The 22408-nt window shown below is 31.9% G+C and overlaps 1 protein-coding gene across 1 annotated transcript; it reads right to left on the reverse strand.

Moving 5' to 3' along the window:
* Positions 1-8012: 8012 nt before the first annotated feature.
* On the reverse strand, positions 8013-21763 carry LOC114332549 (uncharacterized). The gene is made up of 3 exons (XM_028282386.2): positions 21286-21763; positions 15038-15267; positions 8013-8591 (listed from the first exon to the last, which is right to left on the reverse strand). The coding sequence occupies exons 1-3, from the start codon at positions 21728-21730 to the stop codon at positions 8313-8315; spliced, it is 954 nt and encodes a 317-aa protein (XP_028138187.2). The 5' UTR covers positions 21731-21763; the 3' UTR covers positions 8013-8312.
* Between the last annotated feature and the right edge of the window lie 645 nt (positions 21764-22408).

Consider the following 22408-nt stretch of genomic DNA (forward strand, 5'->3'; position numbering starts at 1 on the left):
CCGTGCTCGATTATCGAACGTTGGCTATCAAATTGGCTATAGCAATTTTGTTAACGGCAGCTCGGAAAAGGGATGCAGAGGATCTGTTATACCATTCTCTCAGGTTTTTAAGCCATGACGTTCTTCTTCGACCTGGCCCTCTTCTTCCGTCTACCTTGCCTTGTATTATTAAATGGAGTATATTATATCTCTCTGGGTGTCGCATAACATGGCCAAAATATTCAAGTTTTCGATTTTTAACTGTTCTGACGACTTCTGTGACTTTTCCCATCCGGTGCAAAACAACTTCGTTACGAACTCTATCCACCCAACTTATTCGTAGGATTCTTCGGTATACCCAAATTTCAAAGGCTTCCAATTTCTTGAGAAGAGTATCTGTTAAAGTCCAACCTTCGACACCGTACAAAAGAGTAGAGAACACATAACATCTCACTAATCTAATTTTAAGATTCAAAGTAATGTTGTTTCCACATAAAAGTTTCTTTATCTTAAAGAATGCTGCTCTGGCCTTCTCTATACGTATTCTAATTTCTTTGCTCATGTCCCAGTTCTCATTTAGATTACAACCAAGGTAGGTGATACTGTTAGTTCTCTCTAATTGTTCACCATAAGCTGTTACTACTTCCGGTTGTATTGGCGTCTTACTGACAACCATCACCTTGGTCTTTGCGGTGTTTAGCTTGAGTCCATATTCATCACACGTTGTGGTAATCCTATTAATCAGATGTTGAAGTTCTTCATAATTGCTCGCAATTAACACCGTGTCATCCGCATATCTCAAATTATTAATATTGACGCCATTCATTTTGATACCACATTGAGCATTATCCACTGCTTTATTGAAAACAAACTCAGAATAGATGTTAAATATTAGTGGGGACAAAATGCAGCCCTGTCTTACCCAGCCTTGAAGTTCTTCAGACGTGTCCCAGCCAATCCTGATGTTTGCACGTTGATGCCAGTAAAGATTTTTGATAATGCGTAAGTCTTTATCATCAATACCCACTTTCTGAAGAATAGCAATCATTTCCGTATGTTTTACCCGATCAAAGGCCTTCTCAAAGTCAATGAAACACATATAAACCGGATGTCCAACATCTCTGCATCTCTGTACCATAACCTGAATACTAAACAGTGCTTCTCTGGTCCCAAGGTTATTGCGGAATCCAAACTGTGTATCACCAAGCTGTTCTTCTATTTTTTGGTACATCCTAGAGTGCAAAATTCGTAGAAATATCTTTAAAACATGACTCATCAAGCTAATGGTTCGGTAGTCACTACATCTTTTCGCGTTTGCTTTTGTAGGTATCGTCACAAAAGTCGACAGCAGCCAATCCGTTGGTATATAGCCAGTTTGATAAACTTTATTAAAAAGATGAAGGAGAGATCTTTTACCTGAATTTTCGAAGAGCTTTATTATTTCATTCGGTATTTCGTCTGGTCCCGTCGCTTTTCTGGTCTGGTCGCTTTTCTGGTCTGGTCGCTTTTCTGGTCAAAATTCTATATAATTTTAAATAAGACATTATAAACGTCAGTAGAAAATGCACTTGAAGACATGAAAAAACTATGTTGAAGAACTCTTTGCAGATGATAGACAACAATCTGAACTAAGTAACATACAAGGAGACGAAGGTCCAGAAATAACGGAAGAGGAAGTAATGTACGCACTAAAAAGAATGAAAAACGGTAAAGCCCCAGGTCCAGATGAAATACCAACGGAAATCCTTAAACTGATAGAAGAAGACTCGATCCACATTTTAGTTGAACTTTTCAATAGCATTTATACATCAGGAAAAATACCACAAGAATGGCTTTTATCCACCTTTGTTATTATACCAAAAAAGATGAATGCCAAACAATGTAGTGATTACCGTACAATCAGTTTGATGAGCCATGTACTGAAAATATTCCTGAAAATTATACACACTAGAATACACAGAAAACTGGAAATGGACATCAATGATACCCAGTTTGGATTCCGAAATTTACTCGGAACAAGAGAGGCGTTGTTTGCACTGAACGTTATGTCTCAAAGATGTCTTGACATAAATCAAGATGTATTCATGTGTTTCATAGATTATAACAAGGCCTTTGATAAAGTGCGGCATGATCATCTAATCAGACTCCTGACAGAAGAGAATTTGGATAAACGAGACATCCGACTAATAGCAAATATGTACTACAATCAGAAAACAGTAGTGAGAGTAGAGAATAATACCACTGAAGAAATTGAAATAAAGCGAGGTATGAGACAAGGGTGTATACTATCACCAACCCTGTTTAATCTCTATTCCGAAGACGTAATGAATGGAACACTCTCTGAGCAATCCATAGGTATTAAAATAAATAGTTTTAGATTAAACAATCTGAGATTTGCCGACGACACCCTTCTGATCGCAGAAACACTTGAAGAGCTACAGACACTGGTGAATAAGATAGCAGACTGCAGCGAAGAATATGGACTATCTTTGAACATAAAAAACTAAATTTATGGTAATATCGAAATCAACACGAAATTATCGATGGAGTCAGCAAATACAAATATTTAGGCACTTTTGTAAATGAAGACAACGATAGCCCAACAGAAATCAAAATTAGAATAGAAAAAGCCAGATCCATATTCACTAAAATGAAGAGAGTGTTTTGTGGAAGAGATTTGAGCCTTGAAATAACACTTCGCCTGATGAGATGTTACGTACTTTCTGTGCTGTTCTACGGAATGGAGTCATGGACGCTGAAAAAGATTGATATTAAAAAATTGGAGGCATTTGAACTGTGGACGTATCGCAGAATCTTGAGAATATCATGGACGGAGAGAGTCACAAACGTCAAGGTCTTGAGAAGAATGGATAAAGAAAAGGAAGTCATATTTACGATCAAAAAACGAAAACTGCAATATTTGGGACACATTACAAGAGGCGAAAGATATGAACTGCTTCGAATAATTATGCAGGGGAAGATAGCAGGAAAAAGGTCCATAGGAAGAAGACGAAACTCCTGGCTAAAGAATCTACGGGAATGGTATAGCTGTAGCAACAACGAATTGTTTCGGTCAGCAGTTTCGAAAATACGTATAGCCCTGATGATCTCCAACCTTCGGAACGAAGATGGCACTTGAAGAAGAAGAAGAAGAAAATGCAGTTATGTGACGTTACAAGTATTTTGTATCGTTTGAACTATTCATAGAAAAGTACTTTTACAAAATGGTTTTATTTTCCATAGTAAACCTTCTTTTCTTTCCTTCAATAACTATATCAAACTCCAATCTTAACAAACTGGTATATATTATTACAACGACATACGATAAATGTCATTAGAATATAAATATTTTCCTTTATTCCGCGACGACGAGCTGGCCAAATACCCAAGTAGGTGGAGGTCAATAAACTAAAGAAGAAGAAGAAGAATATACCTAAATATAACCATAAACGGAATCATTATAGTTAAATTATGTGACGTCAGGGGTCGTTTGAACTATTTTAAAATACAGAAGACTTTAAATTTGTACTTCTAAGTTATTATGAGTTTTTGTACTTCTAATTCCAAATCGAATATTTCAAGGCGAAATCACCGAAAAATTAAGCACTTTTCGGGAAAAACCTATTTAAACTTTTTTAAAGTGTTTATAAAAAGCTTTATTTTAATTGTTAACAAAAGTTTTAGCATTAAAAATAAGCGAGTTACGCTCAAAATAAAGTTGGCCCTCTTTTTTTTTGTAAAAAATCATGAAAATCTCGCCGTGCTTAGATCCCCAAATGAAATTAATCGCTACCGCTTTACAAACAATTTACTTAACTATCTATTTTTTATATGATCTGTCAGTCTCACCGGTTTAAAGTGTTTATTTTTGAAAGGGTTATAATTGAGAAAGCTTGAATGGGTCACTAATCACGAGTGTATGCAAATTTTGAACAGCCATATCTTAACCAATTTTTGTCTTACGGAGAAACAAAATGAAGCTAGCATATTTATAATAGCAAAACCTACATTTTTTTACTCTTTAAGATTTTTCTTATCACTAATACTTTTTAAGTTATTTTGAAAAAATGAAATTTTTCAAAAATTTTTAGAAAATTTTTTTTTACTATAAAACCAAATGTTTTCAAAAATAAGCACTTCAAACCAATCAAACTTACAGATCATATTAAACAATACACATACAGTTAAAATAGATGGTAAAGCTAAACGATTAATTTCTTTTAGGGTGCTAAATAGAGGGAGGTTTTCACAATTTTTTTTACCAAAAAAAGGGGCCATCTTTTTTTTCAGTGCAACTCGTTTATTTTTGATGCTGTAAAATTTTTTACAAAACAAATAATAAGGTTTTTTCGATACTTTAGAAATGTTAATAAGGTTTTTCCGAAAAACGCTTCTCTCTTCGATGACTTCGCGTTGAAATATTCGATTTGGAATTAGACGAATAAGAACGTATTTTTCATGAGCTACAACTTTGCTTCTACTTAATTTGTGGACTTAACTGGTACAAATTTTTTTTTTTCGTTTTTCTATAGGCTACGCTTTTGCTAAAAATATTTTTTTCGATAAAATATTAACTTTTTTAGTTATTTGGGAAAAACTATTTGAAAACGTAGTTTTTTTGTCGAAAAATCAACATTTTAAATCGCGAATAACTCGAAAAGTATTGACTTACGTAAAAAGCTTTATAGAACAAAAGGTGCTTAAAATAAGTAAATTTATCCATTTCCGGCCTTATTTTTAACACGCGTTTTTCACCCTCTGAGAATGGGTAAATGTCACCCCCCAAGTAAAAGCAACCAACTGCACAAAGTCAACTTTTAAGTGGAGCGTAAGTAGAACCTAAATCCAAATTTTCATGCAATTCGGAGTTGCCCCTGAAAATTACACTCCAAAACGGTCATTTATTGGGCTATTAATAAAATTAAACATCTGAAATTGGAATCATTATTTTCTAACGTTGTTATATTATTGCGTTATATTATTGCGTTACGAATATTTTTCACATTAGCGGTGACAGTCTTAGAAGGGGAAGGATCCTTTGTTGTCTTTCTCGCATAAAAAATGCTACGGGATCTACAATGAAACAGGATGGTTTAACTGGCCTAGTAACATTGTTCATTGAGAATGATTTGGTAAAATCATAGAAAAGCACCTGTGTTATAAATAATTTCACTATTATAAATATAATCAAAAATTTTAAAAATTTATATTTGAAATGTTTCTTATTGTTTATTATTAATAATTTTATTTCTATAAAAAGTCAAAAGTTTTTTTTTCGCTCTTTACTTTTGGCGGGGGCTCGCTCTTTACTTTTGGCAGGGGCCCGCTCTTTACTCCTTACCGGGGCCTGCTCATCCCTCTCGGCGGCCCTGAAGGTGTGTCGAATATCGAGTATTTTTGTCAAATTATTCGACACTCTTTCATTCTATATTCCGTACTTTCATCTGTTCTAATTTGTCTCTTAGTCCGTAAGTAGGTAAGAAGTTTTCAAAAATTCTTCTGGCTATTGTATATGAATCCGTGTAATGAACTGGAATGCTTTTTGCTTACTTTGGTAATTCGCAGAGCATTATTATGCAGTATCAGTTTCCATCTTTGCTTCTTGGAAATAAGCCTATCGGGTCAATGAACATTATGTCTCATAGTTTTTCGAAAGTGCTTGTTATTACGAATTCCTCTCTATGGCCTTTCTTTGGCCACCTCTTCTTTACGTGCCTTATCGGAATTATCCGACTTTGGCGATCACCATTGCGAGGGCTGCGACATGAAATAATTGACCTGCATTTGACATCTGAGTCCATTCATCAGTGTTTTTTAACCAATAAACTTTTGTCTTCTTCCTACACTTCTACAGCTTTCTATTTTGCCTTTATGGGTCTGATGTTAGTATTGTATATCGATTTCCCCTCAGTTTAATATCCTAGATGAGACATTTTCCGACGTTTACCTCTGGATTTTGGCCTACAACCGTGTCTTTTGCAATGCTATATCGGGTCGCTCCACGCGTGTGTTTAGTTACTTGTGAAAGTCAATGCCAGATAAAAGTAACAAATTCTACGACTTTAAAAATATGTATAAAAATAATATGGCAGTCCCACAGACCTGAAACGGGTATTACCGAACCAATGAGTAACTTTTGATATAAGAGGAAACAGTAGCGATCAACAAGTAGCGAAAACGCGTTCCAAGATTGCGGCTGCAATTTTGAATATTTTTTCGAGATACTTGTCACACATATTCGTAATATAATAAAGAATGGCGGTACAGAACCCAATTTGAAAAATATACTAATATGTGCAAATTACTCTGTAATTAAATACAATATTAAAAAACGAGCCCGTACCGCCATTAAGAAGAACAAAAAAATACACTTTCTTCAAATAATTTTTTTTATCCGATGCCTAGATTTTGTGTCATTTTGGAACTACTAAAATTTTTTATTTCATTAGTAGTTCCAAAATGACACAAAATCTAGGCATCGGATAAAAAAGTTTAAATGAAGAAAGTGTATTTTTTTGTTCTTCTTAATGGCGGTACAGGCTCGATTTTTTAATATTTTATTTAATTACAGAGTAATTTCCACATATTAATATATTTTTCAAATTGGGCTCTGTACCGCCATTCTTTATTATATTACGAATACGTGTGCCAAATATCTCGAAAAAATATTCAAAATTACAGCCGCAATCTTGGAACGCGTTTTGGCTACCTGTTGATCGCTACTGTATCACCTTAAGAATAAAACATAGTAGGTATAACATAATATACGTTGGATGGCCAAACATCTTCTTCTTCTTTCTCATAATCCTTAGTGCCCTTCAGGGCGTCGGATGTCGGGTTCCGCCTTTTATCCACTTCTTCCAATTGCTTCTATTGGTGGCCAGGTTCGTCATATCCCTCATACTGATGTGTCTCCTTTCACCTATATCTTGGATCTGGTCCATCCATGTCTTCCTCGGCCTTCCCTTTTTTCTTTTGTTTCCCATTTTGGCTTCATGTACCTTCTTTGTAAGTCTATTTTGCTCCATTCGTTGTATGTGTCCAAACCAGCTTAATTGTTTGTTTTCGATCTTCCTAATTATCGGTTCTTGTTCCAGCTCTCTTCTTATATCTTCATTTCTGAATCTGTCAAACTTCGTAACTCCGGCTATTCTTCTCATGTATTTCATCTCGGTCGCGTTTATCATTGATTCATGTTTCTTTTGGACAATCCATGTTTCCGCCCCATATGTCATTATCGGATTTACTATGCTGTTATATACTCTGAGTTTAGTTTTGTTGCTTATTTCTGACTTTCCAAAAATTGTATTATTTAAGAGTAGTACACGCTAGTTGCCTTCTTCAGTTTATTACTTATTGCCAAGTCCGTTTTCCCATCATCTGTTATTATATTTCCCAAATATTCAAAAGTAGATACATGTTCTATTACTTTTTCCTTTACTATTATATTAGTATTCCTTTCTCTTTTCTCATCTTCATTTATTATCATAAGTTTTGTTTTGTTGAGGTTCATTTCCATTTTTAATTTATGAATCTCTTTTTGCCAAATATCTATTAGTTTCTGCATTTTCTCTACTGTGTCTGTGATTAAAACTATATCATCAGCGTATAGAAGGGAGTTGATCTTTCTTGCATTTAAGTTTTTATATCCTACTATGTATTGAAGGTTTCTTGTTTGATCTTTGGTATTTTTGATTAAAGTACCCATGACTATTATAAACAAGAGGGGCTTAGTCCATCTCCTTGTTTAATTCCCTTATCCCATTTAAAAGTGCCTGATCTTTCTCCATTTATTTGTACTTGGCCTTCTACTTCCATATATATAGATTTTATGACTTTTATCATATTTTTTGATAGCCAAACATAAATGTCTTTTATCTCTGAAAATCTCTGAAATCTTTCTCCATTTATTTGTACTTGGCATTCTACTTCCATATATATAGATTTTATGACTTTTATCATCTTTTTTGATAGCCAAACATAAATGTTACTATTAATAAATAATCTCAGAGGGTTTAATGAAAATTACGATATGGGATGGAGCTGTGTATTTCGTGTTTACCATACAAAGGTCGATCGTTAACTAAATACAAGCAAAAGCGACTGTCTGTGTGTTCTATTCACATCTGCAAAGCCTTAAAATATAAACAAAATATTCGGACCATACAAAATTAGGGCATTGGACCATGTAGGTACCGGGCTCTGAGAGGCCATATGTGTTGGTGGTTGACAATACGCATCTCACAGCAACCCTCCAGAGGCGCAGCTTAAGGATTTGTTTTGTTACAGTTATTTCAACATCAAATTTTCTATTGACAATAACTTTTGCTAAATTAATGTTTAAATGCATACACTTCAATAATAAATACTAATGCAGAAATGATATACCCCACATTCAATATATAAAAAGCACCCAGTAGATAAACGACTTTTAAGTTGTGTGTAAATATTGCAGATGGTTTCTCAACTACTACTTTTTTCAAGGGTATGGCTTGTTCAAACTTCCACTTTTCCAATAAACCACTTTGATGAATAACTTCAATCCAATAGTTCATGTTTTCGGTAAGAAGAAATCCCCTTCTTGCAGCCACTTTGTACTTGATTCCGGTCATCTAAAACAAAAAAGGGTGTGTAATTTGTACGCACATAACAAGTTATGTTATAGTTCTAAATAAATATATTTTAAACAGTTTAATTGTATTTTTGTTTAAATATTAGACTAATTGTAATACTTAAAATAATACCAAAAATTAAAAATAACGTTAATACGTCATTTTTTATGAACTGTAGCCTCCCCGCAATTACTTTTGGTAGGAGGGCCCAAGCGGGGATTTTTGCAGTTACTCGAGCGCGTCATATTATTACACGGGGAGAAACCTTGTACCCTGAAAATGTACCTCTACCATATATTGGCTCTTAATGCAGGGGAGTTCGTTAAGGAGGAGCCGAAAAAAAATCTGTCCTTAGAAATACTCGAAATTGTCAGATTAAGATAAGGTAAGTTAACTACCTGCAAAAGAGTGTATATTTCAAAAATCTGACGATTTGAGTGGGGCGTAAGAAAATGGGTGAGTCCCAAAATTTCACAAGAAAAAAGCGAATATTTCGCGAAATGAATGACAGATCGAAAAACTAAAAAATACGTACTCCATATTTTTCAAAAATCTATCGAATGATACCAAACACGACTTCCCACAGAGAGGGGTGGGGGGAATTTAATATTTTAAATACGAATCCCGCGATATTTCGAGAAATGAACATCAGATCGAAAAACTGAAAAATACACTTATTCAATATTTTTGAAAAATCTATCGAATGGACACAAACACGATCCCCCACGGAGGTGGGGTGGGGGTTACTTTAAAATATTAAATGGGAGCCCCATTTTTTATTGCAGATTTGGATTTCTTACGTAAAAATACGTAACTTTTATTCGAGACATTTTTTCGAATTGTGGATAGATGGCGCTATAATCTAAAAAAAATAATTGTGGGAAATGGAAAATTAAATTAAAAATGGACAAGTCCCCATTAACATGGAAAACTTTACTTAAATTTTTTTGGTTTTAGGACCTACTCTTCACAACCCAATAGGTCCCCAAAGCGCTCGAGTGACTGCACATTTAGCATACTTTGCTCCCCTACCATTTCCCTTGATGAATTATAGAAAATCTAAAAAACGTGAGATTTTCTACACAAATTTTTAATTTTCTTTTTTCATCATATTTTAATACTAATTATCCTATTCCCAACGAAGACAAATTGAAAGATACAAAAATTATAATAAATGTATTTAGTAAAAACACCAATATATTTTTTCACACTTTATTCACTTAAAAGATTTCGAAACTAACTTCATAATGTTGGTATGCGCATACTTCTTACTGTCCCTTTTATAAAAATTCACTCTTAACATTTTTCCTAATCGTGCCTAAAGAGGTATGACTTCAAAAATTAGAGCTAAATTTTGTTGTTTTGTGTTGCGAGCTATTGTTTGTTTTGTTTCAATAATACAATTTTGTTAAATATACATGTATATTATGTACTGAACAGAGATAAACGAAATACTGAAATTTCAATATAGAGCAAACATATTGAAAGGATAGAAGAATAATCCTCAACACAGATATTAGATTCATATGAAGTATATCTCAAAGATATTTCATATATGAAATTATTTCATTCAGCGAATAAAGGGGAGCTAACAAAACATATTATTATTATATGCTACAGTCAATTCATTCATAATACTTGTATTGCTCGGCGTCTCATTCAATGCGAGCAAGCTCAGTTGTGCGTATGCCAGTGAAAGCGAACTTTTTTGAGAACTGGGTCAAACTTTCTTTCATTTTTTTTTGTTATCCCTCGGCGATATTTAAAGGTTTTGAACACAATCAAAGTTAGAAAACTGCAATATCTGGGACATGTCATGAGTGCGATGAGGGGCGTTATAACTTGTTGCAATTAATAACACAAGGAAGAGTAAAGGGTAGAAGGAGTCGTGAAAGAAGACGCATCTCCTGGTTAAACAATTTGAGAAATTTCTTCAATACAGTGGAACCCCGATAAGTCGGCCTCCGATAACCCGGAAGTCCGGCTAACCCGGATCGATTTTCATCAGACCAAACAAACATTTTTTCACTTTGACTGAGTTTTTTACCAAGAAATAAACAATAATTTATACAACTGTACGTAATTTATTACTGTGCATATTTTATGTATTTCATATTTTTGCAATTATAATGTTTGTTTGTTTATTATTTATAATATACATATTATGTATTTGATTAATTTTTACCAGATTCTCCGGCTAACTCGGATTTTCGATAACCCGGATCGGCTGTGGTCCCGATTAATCCGACTTATCGAGGTTCCACTGTACTAAGAAATACATTAATCGTTACATTTTTATTTTCTCATTCTAAAGTTTTTCTTTCTTAAATTGAAAACTACAAATATTTTTCAGAATAAGAAATATATTATGTTAAGTTAATATAATATATTTATGTTTGTCAACAAGAAATTTACTTGCAATCAAATAAATATTTTAAACCACAAGAAATAATTCTTCAGAAATACCCTATGTAGTAATTGATGTGGTTATAAAATAAAAACTTTTATCATATAGGCGAAATGTTACTTGCAAATAGATTTTTTTCCACAAAAGAATTGCGCAGATTAACTATTTATGATTTAATCGTCAGTGTTTGTCAAGATGGCGTGATATTAGTTCATGTTCATATATAGATGGATTTTGGATTTGTTGGTGTTCTTTAAAAATTAAAGGATATTTTGAAGATACGCAAATAAAAGTAAATTGAGTAATTTAAGATGTAATAATATCTAATATTGTTGCGTATCCGAATGGTTATAAAAGAAACATAATAGTATATTGATAATGCTTTTTAGGTATAATGATGGACAACTCTGAAAGAAAGGAGCTCATTATTCTACTGGGAAATAAGCCACAATTTAAAGCTGGAACAGAATGATATAATATATAGCTTCAGAACAATATTAAGAAAGGAGCTATTAAACAACTGCGGGGCCTTATGTATCAACTATAATAGATTTCTTGAATGCATCGTCTTCTATAAAAATATACAATACAACGCTATATCAAACATGGCGGGTGCAACGCTGAGGATGTTTTCTGTTCATTTATTTGTGATAAAGAAATCAGTTAGCCTAAAATAAATATTTTAATGGTTAAGAAATTTTGTTGCCGAAGACTGTGAATTAGTTAATATGTGTTAAATGACTTAAGATGTAAACTAATAATAGTTCCCGTAATAAAATTTATTAATGCTTAGGTATGCTGTCTCTTTTAGATTATAAAAATAAAGAAAATTACATATTATGTCTGCTTCAATGTTTTACATTGGTTGTATTTTCCTTCTTGTTTTAGCTAAACAATGTTTGTGTGACATGATATTATACAGATAAATAATTATTATTTCATTAACAAAAAGAAAAAAAAAACAAAGATGTGTAGGTTAAATAATGCCATGTTTGAACTAAATATGATTGATTATTATTAGTATTAATAGTTCTTATGTGGGGCCGTGTATTTGTTTTTTTTTGTATTTCCTAAATTTGTCAAAATAAATATCTATATCATTATAAAAGAAATTTTTATTAAAATAAGTTTACTCTTTCTACATAACAATTTTGTTTTAGTGAATTGCTGAAATACAAAGTGCTATTAACAAAAGAAGGAAAAATTGAGGAAGTTGGATTTGTCTCTCCATCCTTTTATTGTTGTGTAGAAGCCAGTGGTTTAAGAGTGGAGAAAATATTTGTATGTAATAATAACGTTTCATATCTTGTTTTATTAATAAATAATGATTTTACCTTAACACAATGATTTATTTCGCCGTATGTAATGTCACTCTATTTTCAACAAATATTAACTTAATTCTAAATATACGATTATATCTGCGAAATATATTTCTTAACATTAAATACATTAATTATTAATCGTAAGATAATAATATTCCTTACGAAGGAATATTATTGCTCAGAAAGAATAGTTTTGTAATATCAAGAAAATATATTCTTATGACTGATAAAATCAATTAATATCAAGTGTAATTTCTTTCTGATAAATGGGTTTGAAGTTTGCCAGAAAGTGATAGTTCAATCATGTTTAAGATATGTTCCTTTGGCTATAGTAAAATTTATTTGAAATATTTTAGAAAATTATATATTACATACAAAGATATATTTCTTAGGCAATATGCCAAGTCGATCTTTCTTAAATATAAATAAAGTTTCTTTATGTCAAGAATTTTTTTCTCTCGGTGTAGTTGCTTTCATTTTATTTCTATTCACTTTTGTGCGTATAAACGGAACTACTTCGCTAAAGATTGTTATCACGGTGAACCACAGGTCGTGGAGGTAATTATATATCCCCTGATCGACTAATTCATCACTCTGTTTTACTGTATATTTACATCTTAAAAGGCATCAGATGATAACAATTCGAATTTTAGTTCCTGTCTCTTTATTTACACCGAAGAGATGAAAAGATTTGATTCCAGTCCAGTGCCTCTACACAGGTGCTCCGATGAGAGTATGGTAAAGTCGAAATATATAAAAGCACATAGTAGATGCCCTGTTCTGCAATGAAATCTGAATCATATCCCACATAACAATTTCATGTTCTTAGTAGATTCATAGAACATACTTTTCAGAAAAAGTATATACTAAGAATATGCGTAATTACCATTGCGAATGTGCAGAGTATATACATACTGAGTATATACTACATTACAGTACTTAAACGTTCTATGTATATACTTAGAATGTACTACCGCACTTCTTTTCAGTATATACTAAGAAAATACTATTTAGAACATTCCAAGGACGTGCTATGAACCTTCTATTTATATACTTAGAACGTACTACCGCACATCTTTTTAGTTTATACTAAGAACGTACTTTTTAGAATATTCCAAGGAAGTGCTATAAACCTTCTATTTATATACTTAGAACGTACTACTGCACATCTTTGTATTAGAAGAATATATTTTTAAGGATATTCTAAGAAAGTGCTATCAAGTGCTCTTTTGCTCTGAAGTATGTTTTCAGCATCACCTAATCTCATCTTAGGTTCTACTGGTTCTACCAAATACCTATTATATTTACATATTTTAATGGCAAATGAGAATGTAGTTAGTACCTACATTCTGCAATATTACTTAAAAAGTAAGTACATATTTACAAATTTTAGTTATCTATATAAACTATTATATTATAATATTTAGCTAAACTAAACTATGTATGAGTAACTAAAATTTATATACTTATATGTATTTATTAAATAATATTGAGTTACCAAAATAGATTATACCTATTTTGAAGCACTGCAAACAAAATAAAGAGATTATATGTATGTTCTTTAGTCCTAGTACTTTATTAAAATTCGTCTTCATCTTTATCCTTAACACTGCCACACTGCATAGATACATATTTTCGATTTCATATTTTACCGTTGTTTCCTACCCTGTTCCATTCAGGTAAGAAATGGTCAGAATATGACAAGACGGGGTTAGGGGGATATGTATTGTGGAAGTGGAATAACAACATCGGTGCACCGGTAAGTGTTGCCAAACGGAGGGAAATTTCACTTTTTGCGGGAATTTTCAACATAAAAGGTGATAAAGGGAAAAGTTAACTCAAAGGGGAATTTTTGTTCCAGTCTAAATTGTAAAATATTAAAAAAATCAAAATATTTGAAAATAATTAAACATATCTTCTCAGATTTTGTAAACAGGAGGGAATTTTTTTTTATAAAAGTGAGAATTTTTAAGGTTGACGGAAAAAGCTTACTCGATGGTTGGCAACACCAAAGCCTTTGGTTGTGGGTTTTGGCATGCTTTGGTGCTGGAAAGGCCCGTATCACAGCCTCCCGTATTGAATTGAATGTATCTAAATTCAAATTCCAACAATGTAAAAATGCTCGTGATAAACTCGAAATGGTAAAGTTATTTCAATTATGAAAACGAATTTTTAATAATAAACGTTAATACAATTAATGTTTAAACTTTTTTACCATACAACAATTTTGAAATGAAATTCGTCCAATACTACCTACATACATAAATTTTATTAATTATTCTAAAATATAACGAAGTTGATAATCTATAAGGCTAATATTATACTTCCTATACATACATATTATTTTTAAGATATTTTAAAATTATCAATTATAAGTATGTGTCAAGAATGTACTTATAAGTATGTGCTAAGAATATTCGATAAAGGTATATTCTAAGAATAAACTTTTACGAATATTCCGAGTTACTACGTACACGAGTATATTCGGTACGAGAATATACTTTAAAGTATATGCAAAGAACATGAAATTTAGTATGTTTTTTAAGGTACATGCTATGATTCTACTATGCATATACTAAAAAGAATATACTCCGACGAATGTTGGTAGTATATGCTTAGAACATGATACGAACATCATTGTTATGTGGGATTTACTTTCATTATAATTTATTTCATTTCATAAATAAACTAAAACTTAAAATTACGATTTAGCTTACTTGTTCCTCTGTTGATATCTCATATTTTTCAACTTTTCTAAGATCGTTGTTGGGCTGTATTTGAATGTAAGAAATCGACATATTATTTTCAATATACTTGCGAATATCTTGTGAATTTATGTTGTCATGATCCATAATCAGCCACATGTTATTGGAGGTTCTCGCCAAAGAGTTATTATATCCAGTAAAATACAAAAATCTCTTCACCTCGTTTTGTTTATTATTTTTGACTAAAATTAGAATACTTTATATTTAAATCAAATATTGAATAAAGATTTTAAATTAAGCAAAATTTAAAAAAAAACTAAGTTTTCAATCTAATAGCACATAAAACAACACCCAAAAATGTTACTCGACATCCTACCAGACTGAAAACAACGGGAACCTTCTCTGGTAACACCTCCGAGGCTTCTACAATTTGCAAGCCATAACGGATGCTGAGACTAAGGAAGATGAGGGAATTTTACAATTTATAATTCACGTCCCATCTGCTCAGCGCGGTAAAGTTCCAACGAGAATGGTTCCCTTCGTACTCCAATCAGAGTAACCATGTAAATAAAAAATGAATAACCATTTTCAATTTCGTTGCAACACGAAACTACAGCCACATCATTATTCCAGTTCAATCAGAGAGTGCAGCAAGCACCTCTACCGGTTTCGAAACTTATTAGTCTCTCATTAGGAGGCACATATTACTATTTCGTTCGTTGCAATCCGTGACTGCACGCCGCGGTTTGTCCTAGTTGGGTCAGAGAGAGTAGCATATGTGCCTCCTGGTGAGAGACTAATAAGTTTTGAAACCGGTAGAGGTGCTTACTGCACTCTCTGATTGAACCGGAATAATGATGCGGCTGTAGTTTCGTGTTGCAACGACACTGAAAATGGTTATTCATTTTTGATTTACATTTACTCTGTGTGGAGTATGAAGGGAACCAGTCTCGTTGGAACTTTACCGCGCTGAGCAGATGTGACGTGAATTGTAAATTGTAGAATTCCCTCATCTTCCTTAGTCTCAGCATCCGTATGGCTTGCAAATTGTAGAAGCCTCGGAGGTGTTACCAGAGAAGGTTCCCGTTGTTTTCAGTCTGGTAGGATGTAGAGTAACATTTTTGGGTGTTGTTTTATGTGCTATTAGATTGAAAATTTATACCCCAGGCTGTGGGTGAAAAATAGGTCGATTTCAGGATATAATTCAGGAATTTTTGAAACCTATCAGGTGTTGTAAAGGACGAAGCCAGGAATAACTTCTACTAAAATGTAACCAAAAATATTGTGCGCTTTTTTTTTAATTGCGATTTTCATTTGTTAAATTTGCAATTTTTATTGATTTTTAATTTTGTAGCTTAGGATATTGATTTTAGAGAAAAACTTTTTAATAAAAAGTTGTAGTAAATTAAAAAACCTACAATTTGAGCTATGGTAAGGTTAATTTCGTTAATTGGTTATTGCAAAACAGCCTGCGAAAGGTCCAAAATGGCCGTTTTTTACAATTGCATTATTTATTGTACAAATAATTTTTTTTTATTTTTTAAAGCTTTAAAATGAAGATCTTTCAATTCCAAACATAAAAAAAATTGTAAAGCCAGATTAACGAATTTGTTGCTTAGATATTATAGATTGTTTATCACAAGAGGTCAAATGTCGAAGGCTATAACTTTTTGAAAAAAAATCGTAGAAAGTTAGTGAAACATCCAATCTCCTTCGAAAGATTTATATTTTCATATTCTGATGTAAATAAATGCGTAAAACATTTTCAAACCTCTAATTTTTGGGTTTGAAAATAAGGGGGCAAATTTCGTTATAAACATTTAGAGCTGAAGCGGCCCTGTACATCCTATGAGTTTTTAACTTACAGATTATTGTTGCTAAAGATGAAACAAAGATTTATAAAAAATTTCTACGACCAACTGAAGCCGAGATAATTTTGGGTTTGCAAATAAGGGAGCAAATTTCGTTATAAACATTTAGAGCTGTAGCGGCCCTGTACATCCTAGGATTTTCTAACTTACAAATTATTGTTGCTGAAGACAAAACGAAGATTTATAAGAAATAAAAATTTTCTACAACCAACTGAAGCCGAGATAATTGTTTTTTTTTCTTAAGTCGTAGTGCCTTTATTTATAACAATTAAGAAATTATTTTACAGTCATTGACTAAAGAAAAACTTATATTATCTTAAAATAAAAATTATTATAAAATATAATTACATTTAATTATTAAAAATTATTTTTAAAATCGGTGCTTTTGCGAGCGGCTGAATTTTGCAAATCGCCCGGCTCGCTTCAAATCCGCGCGGTCGGAAAATTTTCACGTAACTTTATTAATTTTGACAGAAAACAATTTAATAATATTACCGTTATAATATACAATCTATTTACCACTGTATTTGTTTTTCTTGATAAACTTTTATATGTGAAATTTCATTTCTGAAGAAATAATAATATTACAAAAATGATACATATATATGAAATATATAACTATATTTTGAATTTTTTCACTGTTATATAAATATAATAATAATAATGTTACTTCTTACTATAATATACATAAAACTTTTTCTTCTTGTAGTGACTATTCTTTTTGGATTTCACATATAAAAGTTTATAAAGAAAAACAAATACAGTGGTAAATAGACTGTATTATTATAATGGTAATATTATTAAATAATTGTTTTCTGTCATTTAGTACCAGTTACGTAAAAATTTTCCGAGCGCGCGGATTTGAAGAGAGCCGGGCGATTTGCAAAATTCGGCCGTTTGCAAAAGCACCGATTTAAAAAATAATTTTTAATAATTAAATATAATTATATTTTATAATAATTTTTATTTTAAGATAATATAAGTCTTTCTTTAGTCAATGACTGTAAAATAATTTCTTAATTGTTATAAATAAAGGCACCATGATTTAAGAAAAAAAAAAACAATAATCTCGGCTTCAGTTCGTTGTAGAAAATTTTAATTTTTTTATAAATCTTCGTTTCGTCTTTAGCAACAATAATCTGTAAGTTAGAAACTCATAGGATATACAGGGCCGCTTCAACTCTAAATGTTTATAACGAAATTTGCCCCCTTATTTGCAAACCCAAAAATTATCTCGGCTTCAGTTGGTCGTAGAAATTTTTTATTTTTTTATTAACCTTCGTTTCATCTTCAGCAACAATAATATGTAAGATAAAAACTCATAGGATGTACAGGGCCGCTTCAGCTCTAAATGTTTATAACGAAATTTGCCCCCTTATTTTCAAATCCAAAAATTAGAGGTTTAAAAATGTTTTACGCATTTATTTACATCAGAATATGAAAACATAACTCTTTCGAAGGAGATTGGATGTTTCACCAACTTTCTACGATTTTTTTTCAAAAAGTTATAGCCTTCGACATTTTACCTCTTGGGATAAACAATTTATAATATATAAGCAACAAATTCGTTAATCTGGCTTTACATTTTTTTTTATGTTTGGAATTGAAATATCTTCAATTTAAAGCTTTAAAAAATAAAAAAAAATATTTGTACAATAAATAATGCAATTGTAAAAAACGGCCATTTTGGACCTTTCGCAGGCTGTTTTGCAATAACCAATTAACGAAATTAAACTTACCATAGCTCAAATTGTAGGTTTTTTAATTTGCTACAACTTTCTATTTAAACGTTTTCCTCTAAAATCAATATCCTAAGCTACAAAATTAAAAATCAATAAAATTGCAAATTTAACAAATGAAAATCGCAATTAAAAAAAAAGCGCACAATATTTTTGGTTACATTTTAGTAGAAGTTAATCCTGGCATCGTCCTTTACAACACCTGATAGGTTTCAAAAATTCCTGAATTATATCACGTTTTTTCACCCACAGACTGGGGTATTAGTTTTTTTGCTAGCAGTTGCCGCTAGGGCATCCCTGCCATTTCGTTCGTTGCAATCCGTGACTGCACACCGTGGTTTGTCCTAGTTGGGTCAGAGAGAGTAGCATATGTGCCTCCTGATGAGAGACTAATAAGTTTGATTGAACTGGAATGATGATACGGCTGTAGTTTCGTGTTGCAACGAAATTGAAAATGGTTATTAATTTTTAAGCCCAATTTATTTTACGACGGGGGCGTGGACGAAACGACTGTCTTATGGGGCACGTTTAAGAATCTTCTGATATTGGCATTGGCCAGTTTATTGTACAACGGAATGGGGCGACATCAGGGACATGCTCCGTCTATTTTTCTACGGCACGTACGTCCCGTCGTAAGATAATTTGGGCTGTATAGACACAAGTATAGCTTAAAATATTGTTACTTAAGTGCGATGTCACATTATGCGTTTTGACCGGATGCGATGGAGACGCATCCGTTTCCAACGCTACCGGACCGACCTGTCACACTATTTGTTTTGACTGGATGCGGTGGAAACGCATCCGGTCAAAACGCATAATGTGGCATCGCACTAAGTATTATTATATATGGGATTAAATCACAATTGATTGCAATTAGAAGAAATTGTTAAAAATCGTTAGATTAAGAAATTATTAGATTTAACCTATAATTGTATAGGTTTACAATGGGTTCAATTTGACAGTTGATTTACTTAGTTCTTGTAGGATGTTGTAGGTCTTGTAGCAAAATAGCTATATTTTGCGTAAAATTTTCTTATTGTTCTTCTTTTCGTGTATACATGAGTCTGTCTGTTTTTCAATGTGCCTAAAGTAAGTTGTCATTCCATCGTTTTCGTGGTCTTCCCACTGATCGTCTTCCTATTGGGGAACCGTCTCTCGCCGTCCTTACTAGGCTATTTGTTGTCATTCGGCTTATGTAGTCGTTTCATTCTACTCTTCTGTTTTTCACCCAGTTATTAATGTTGTCCGCCTTGCATCTCCGTCGTATATCTGCACTTCTAGCTTTATCCCATGTCCCTATCTTATAAACCATATTCTATAAATTTTGAGAGTGCTATATTTCTGATCTTCCTGTCATGTGCTTATGTACTTATTTCTTGGTGATATTTTTCTGACCGGTTGGCCTTGATTATTTGATTTTTTTTCTTTTTCATGTCTCTTTTTTCCAATACAATTTCCATTGTACTCTGTGACCATTGTCAAAGGCATTTTTGCATATCTATGATTTGGTTGTTTTTGATGTGTTTCATGCTCGTTTATGACATTTTACCACAGGGTATTTTATAGATATAGTTCTTTGATCGTATGGAATCATCTACATATCTCCACCATACTGTGGGTTTTAAATTTTGTTTAGAATTGATATTAGTTTCGAAATCCTCCATAAATATATTAGCCAATAATGGATATAACGAAGAGCCCATTAGACCATCTAGACCAAAATTTTGTTTATAGAATCCATTATTTAGTTGAAAATAGGTATTATTAGAACATAATGTCAATAACTCCATTTAATAATTATAGCTAATATAATTATTATAGCTGATACATTTAGTCTTGTCCTAGTTGTCAATGTAATATCATTCTCTAATTTCGTTTTGATTATGTTTAAAGTTTTGTAATGGCACATTTGTAAATAAACTGTTTATGTCAAAACTTACTAAAATATTATTTGGATTAAATTCAATATTTGATAATTTGTTTAAAAAATGTTTTGTATTTTTTAAAATGTGTCATCATTATTAGCAAATGGTTTTATAATGTTTAATAAAAATTTTGATAGTTCACTACAAGGAGAATTGATGGTACTACAAATAGGTCTAAGTGGTATGTTCGCTTTATGAATTTTCGGCACTCCATAAAAATGTGGTGTCTTACTGTAGTGACATGTCATTAATTTTCTTTGATAGTATGTTAGATCATTTTTAAATTTGATTAAAGTTCTATATACATATTTTGTTTTCCAGTGACTTCGTTGGATACTTCGTTAATTTGGTATAAGGTCCATTTGTAATTAGATCTGTAATTTTGTTCTCATATTGTATTTTATTCATTATTACAGTTGCATTGCCTCTATCCGCTGGTAGGATTGTTATGGAGTCATCATTTCTTAAAGTTTTTAAAGCTTTCATATCCTCTTTGCTGATCTAAGTGGTATGTTCGCTTTATGAATTTTTATGGATCCAAACTGAATGTATCATCCAAGATGATACATTCAGTTTGGATTTTGTCAATATATCATCCCTCTCTAATTTTACTCTTAATATTTTTAAAGTTTTCTCCAATAGTACATTGGTGCAAAAGATATTTTAATAAGAAAAATGAATAAAAAATGGGTTTATTTTAAAACAATCTTGTCCAAAATACTTACACATCTGAAACTGATTGACAGATCCCAATAATTTCACCCTTCCACTCGAAGCAAAGCTGCTGCTCAAGTAACTATTGTACTTAGCATTGACAAAAAAGGCGAATAATAAACAGCAAGAAAATACCATTCTAGCAGAGGTGCGGTTTGATAATCTTGTTATGCTAGACTGGAAATTGATTCTATATATGTTAAATACCGAGTTTACAAAACTATCTCTAGTGGATACTTTCCATAATATCGTTATAATTGAGACAATAATCATTAGAGCTACTAGAAATTTTCTTCTGAAAAAGTTGAAAAAGAAATTTATGCCAAAATGGTTTGAGCTATATGTCAAGTAGTAAAAGGATATGTCTTGAACTAAAGTGTTCAGATTATTTAGACGAGTAAACGATTGATTATCAGACGCATATAAAAATAGGTCTATGTGTCTCTCTTTGACCATTTTTGCTGCTGTTCTATAAGTTCCTGTTTGAAAGTACCTAAAAATTTTTAAATTACTAAGAATTAAAAAAAGCAAAAGTTTTGTTTTAATAAAATTAAAATAATATTAACCCTTAGTTGACGGACGGTACTTTAAAGTACCACTTATTTAAAAATATTTATGAAACACATCTTTATATTTACCTTGATTTTTTCCTATAGGTACTTGAAAGTACCTTATAGAGAATAATATAAGTTAATTTCAATCAACCGGCAACATTGTTTTAGCGCTAAAACAATAACGATATTAGTGCATAACCTAACTATTGTGTTGTGATATGTCATCTGTAACACATGTGCCAATAAATTGAAAATTATCAACGTATTTCGGTATAACTGACTATAATATTGCAAAATTTAAGAAATATTTTCCAAAAATTTAATATTTCTAAACTAGACATTACGCTTTCGAGGTGTGAACAGTTTCTGTTTTGCAGCAGTTAAAGTTTGCCACTAGTTTAGGGTCTTAACCTAGCTAACAACCGCCGGTGTTGTTGCTTAAGTGTTTGCATATAGGTAAGTTGAGCATTTTTGCTTATATTTTTTTTTCAAGCGGCTTTCTTTTATGCTATTTTGCTTGCTCTTTTTATTTCTTTTTGCTTTCTAGTTATTAATACTTCATTGACTGGTTTTTTCTTAC

Source organism: Diabrotica virgifera, chromosome 5, assembly GCF_917563875.1.
Source record: "Diabrotica virgifera virgifera chromosome 5, PGI_DIABVI_V3a".
NCBI lineage: Eukaryota > Metazoa > Arthropoda > Insecta > Coleoptera > Chrysomelidae > Diabrotica > Diabrotica virgifera.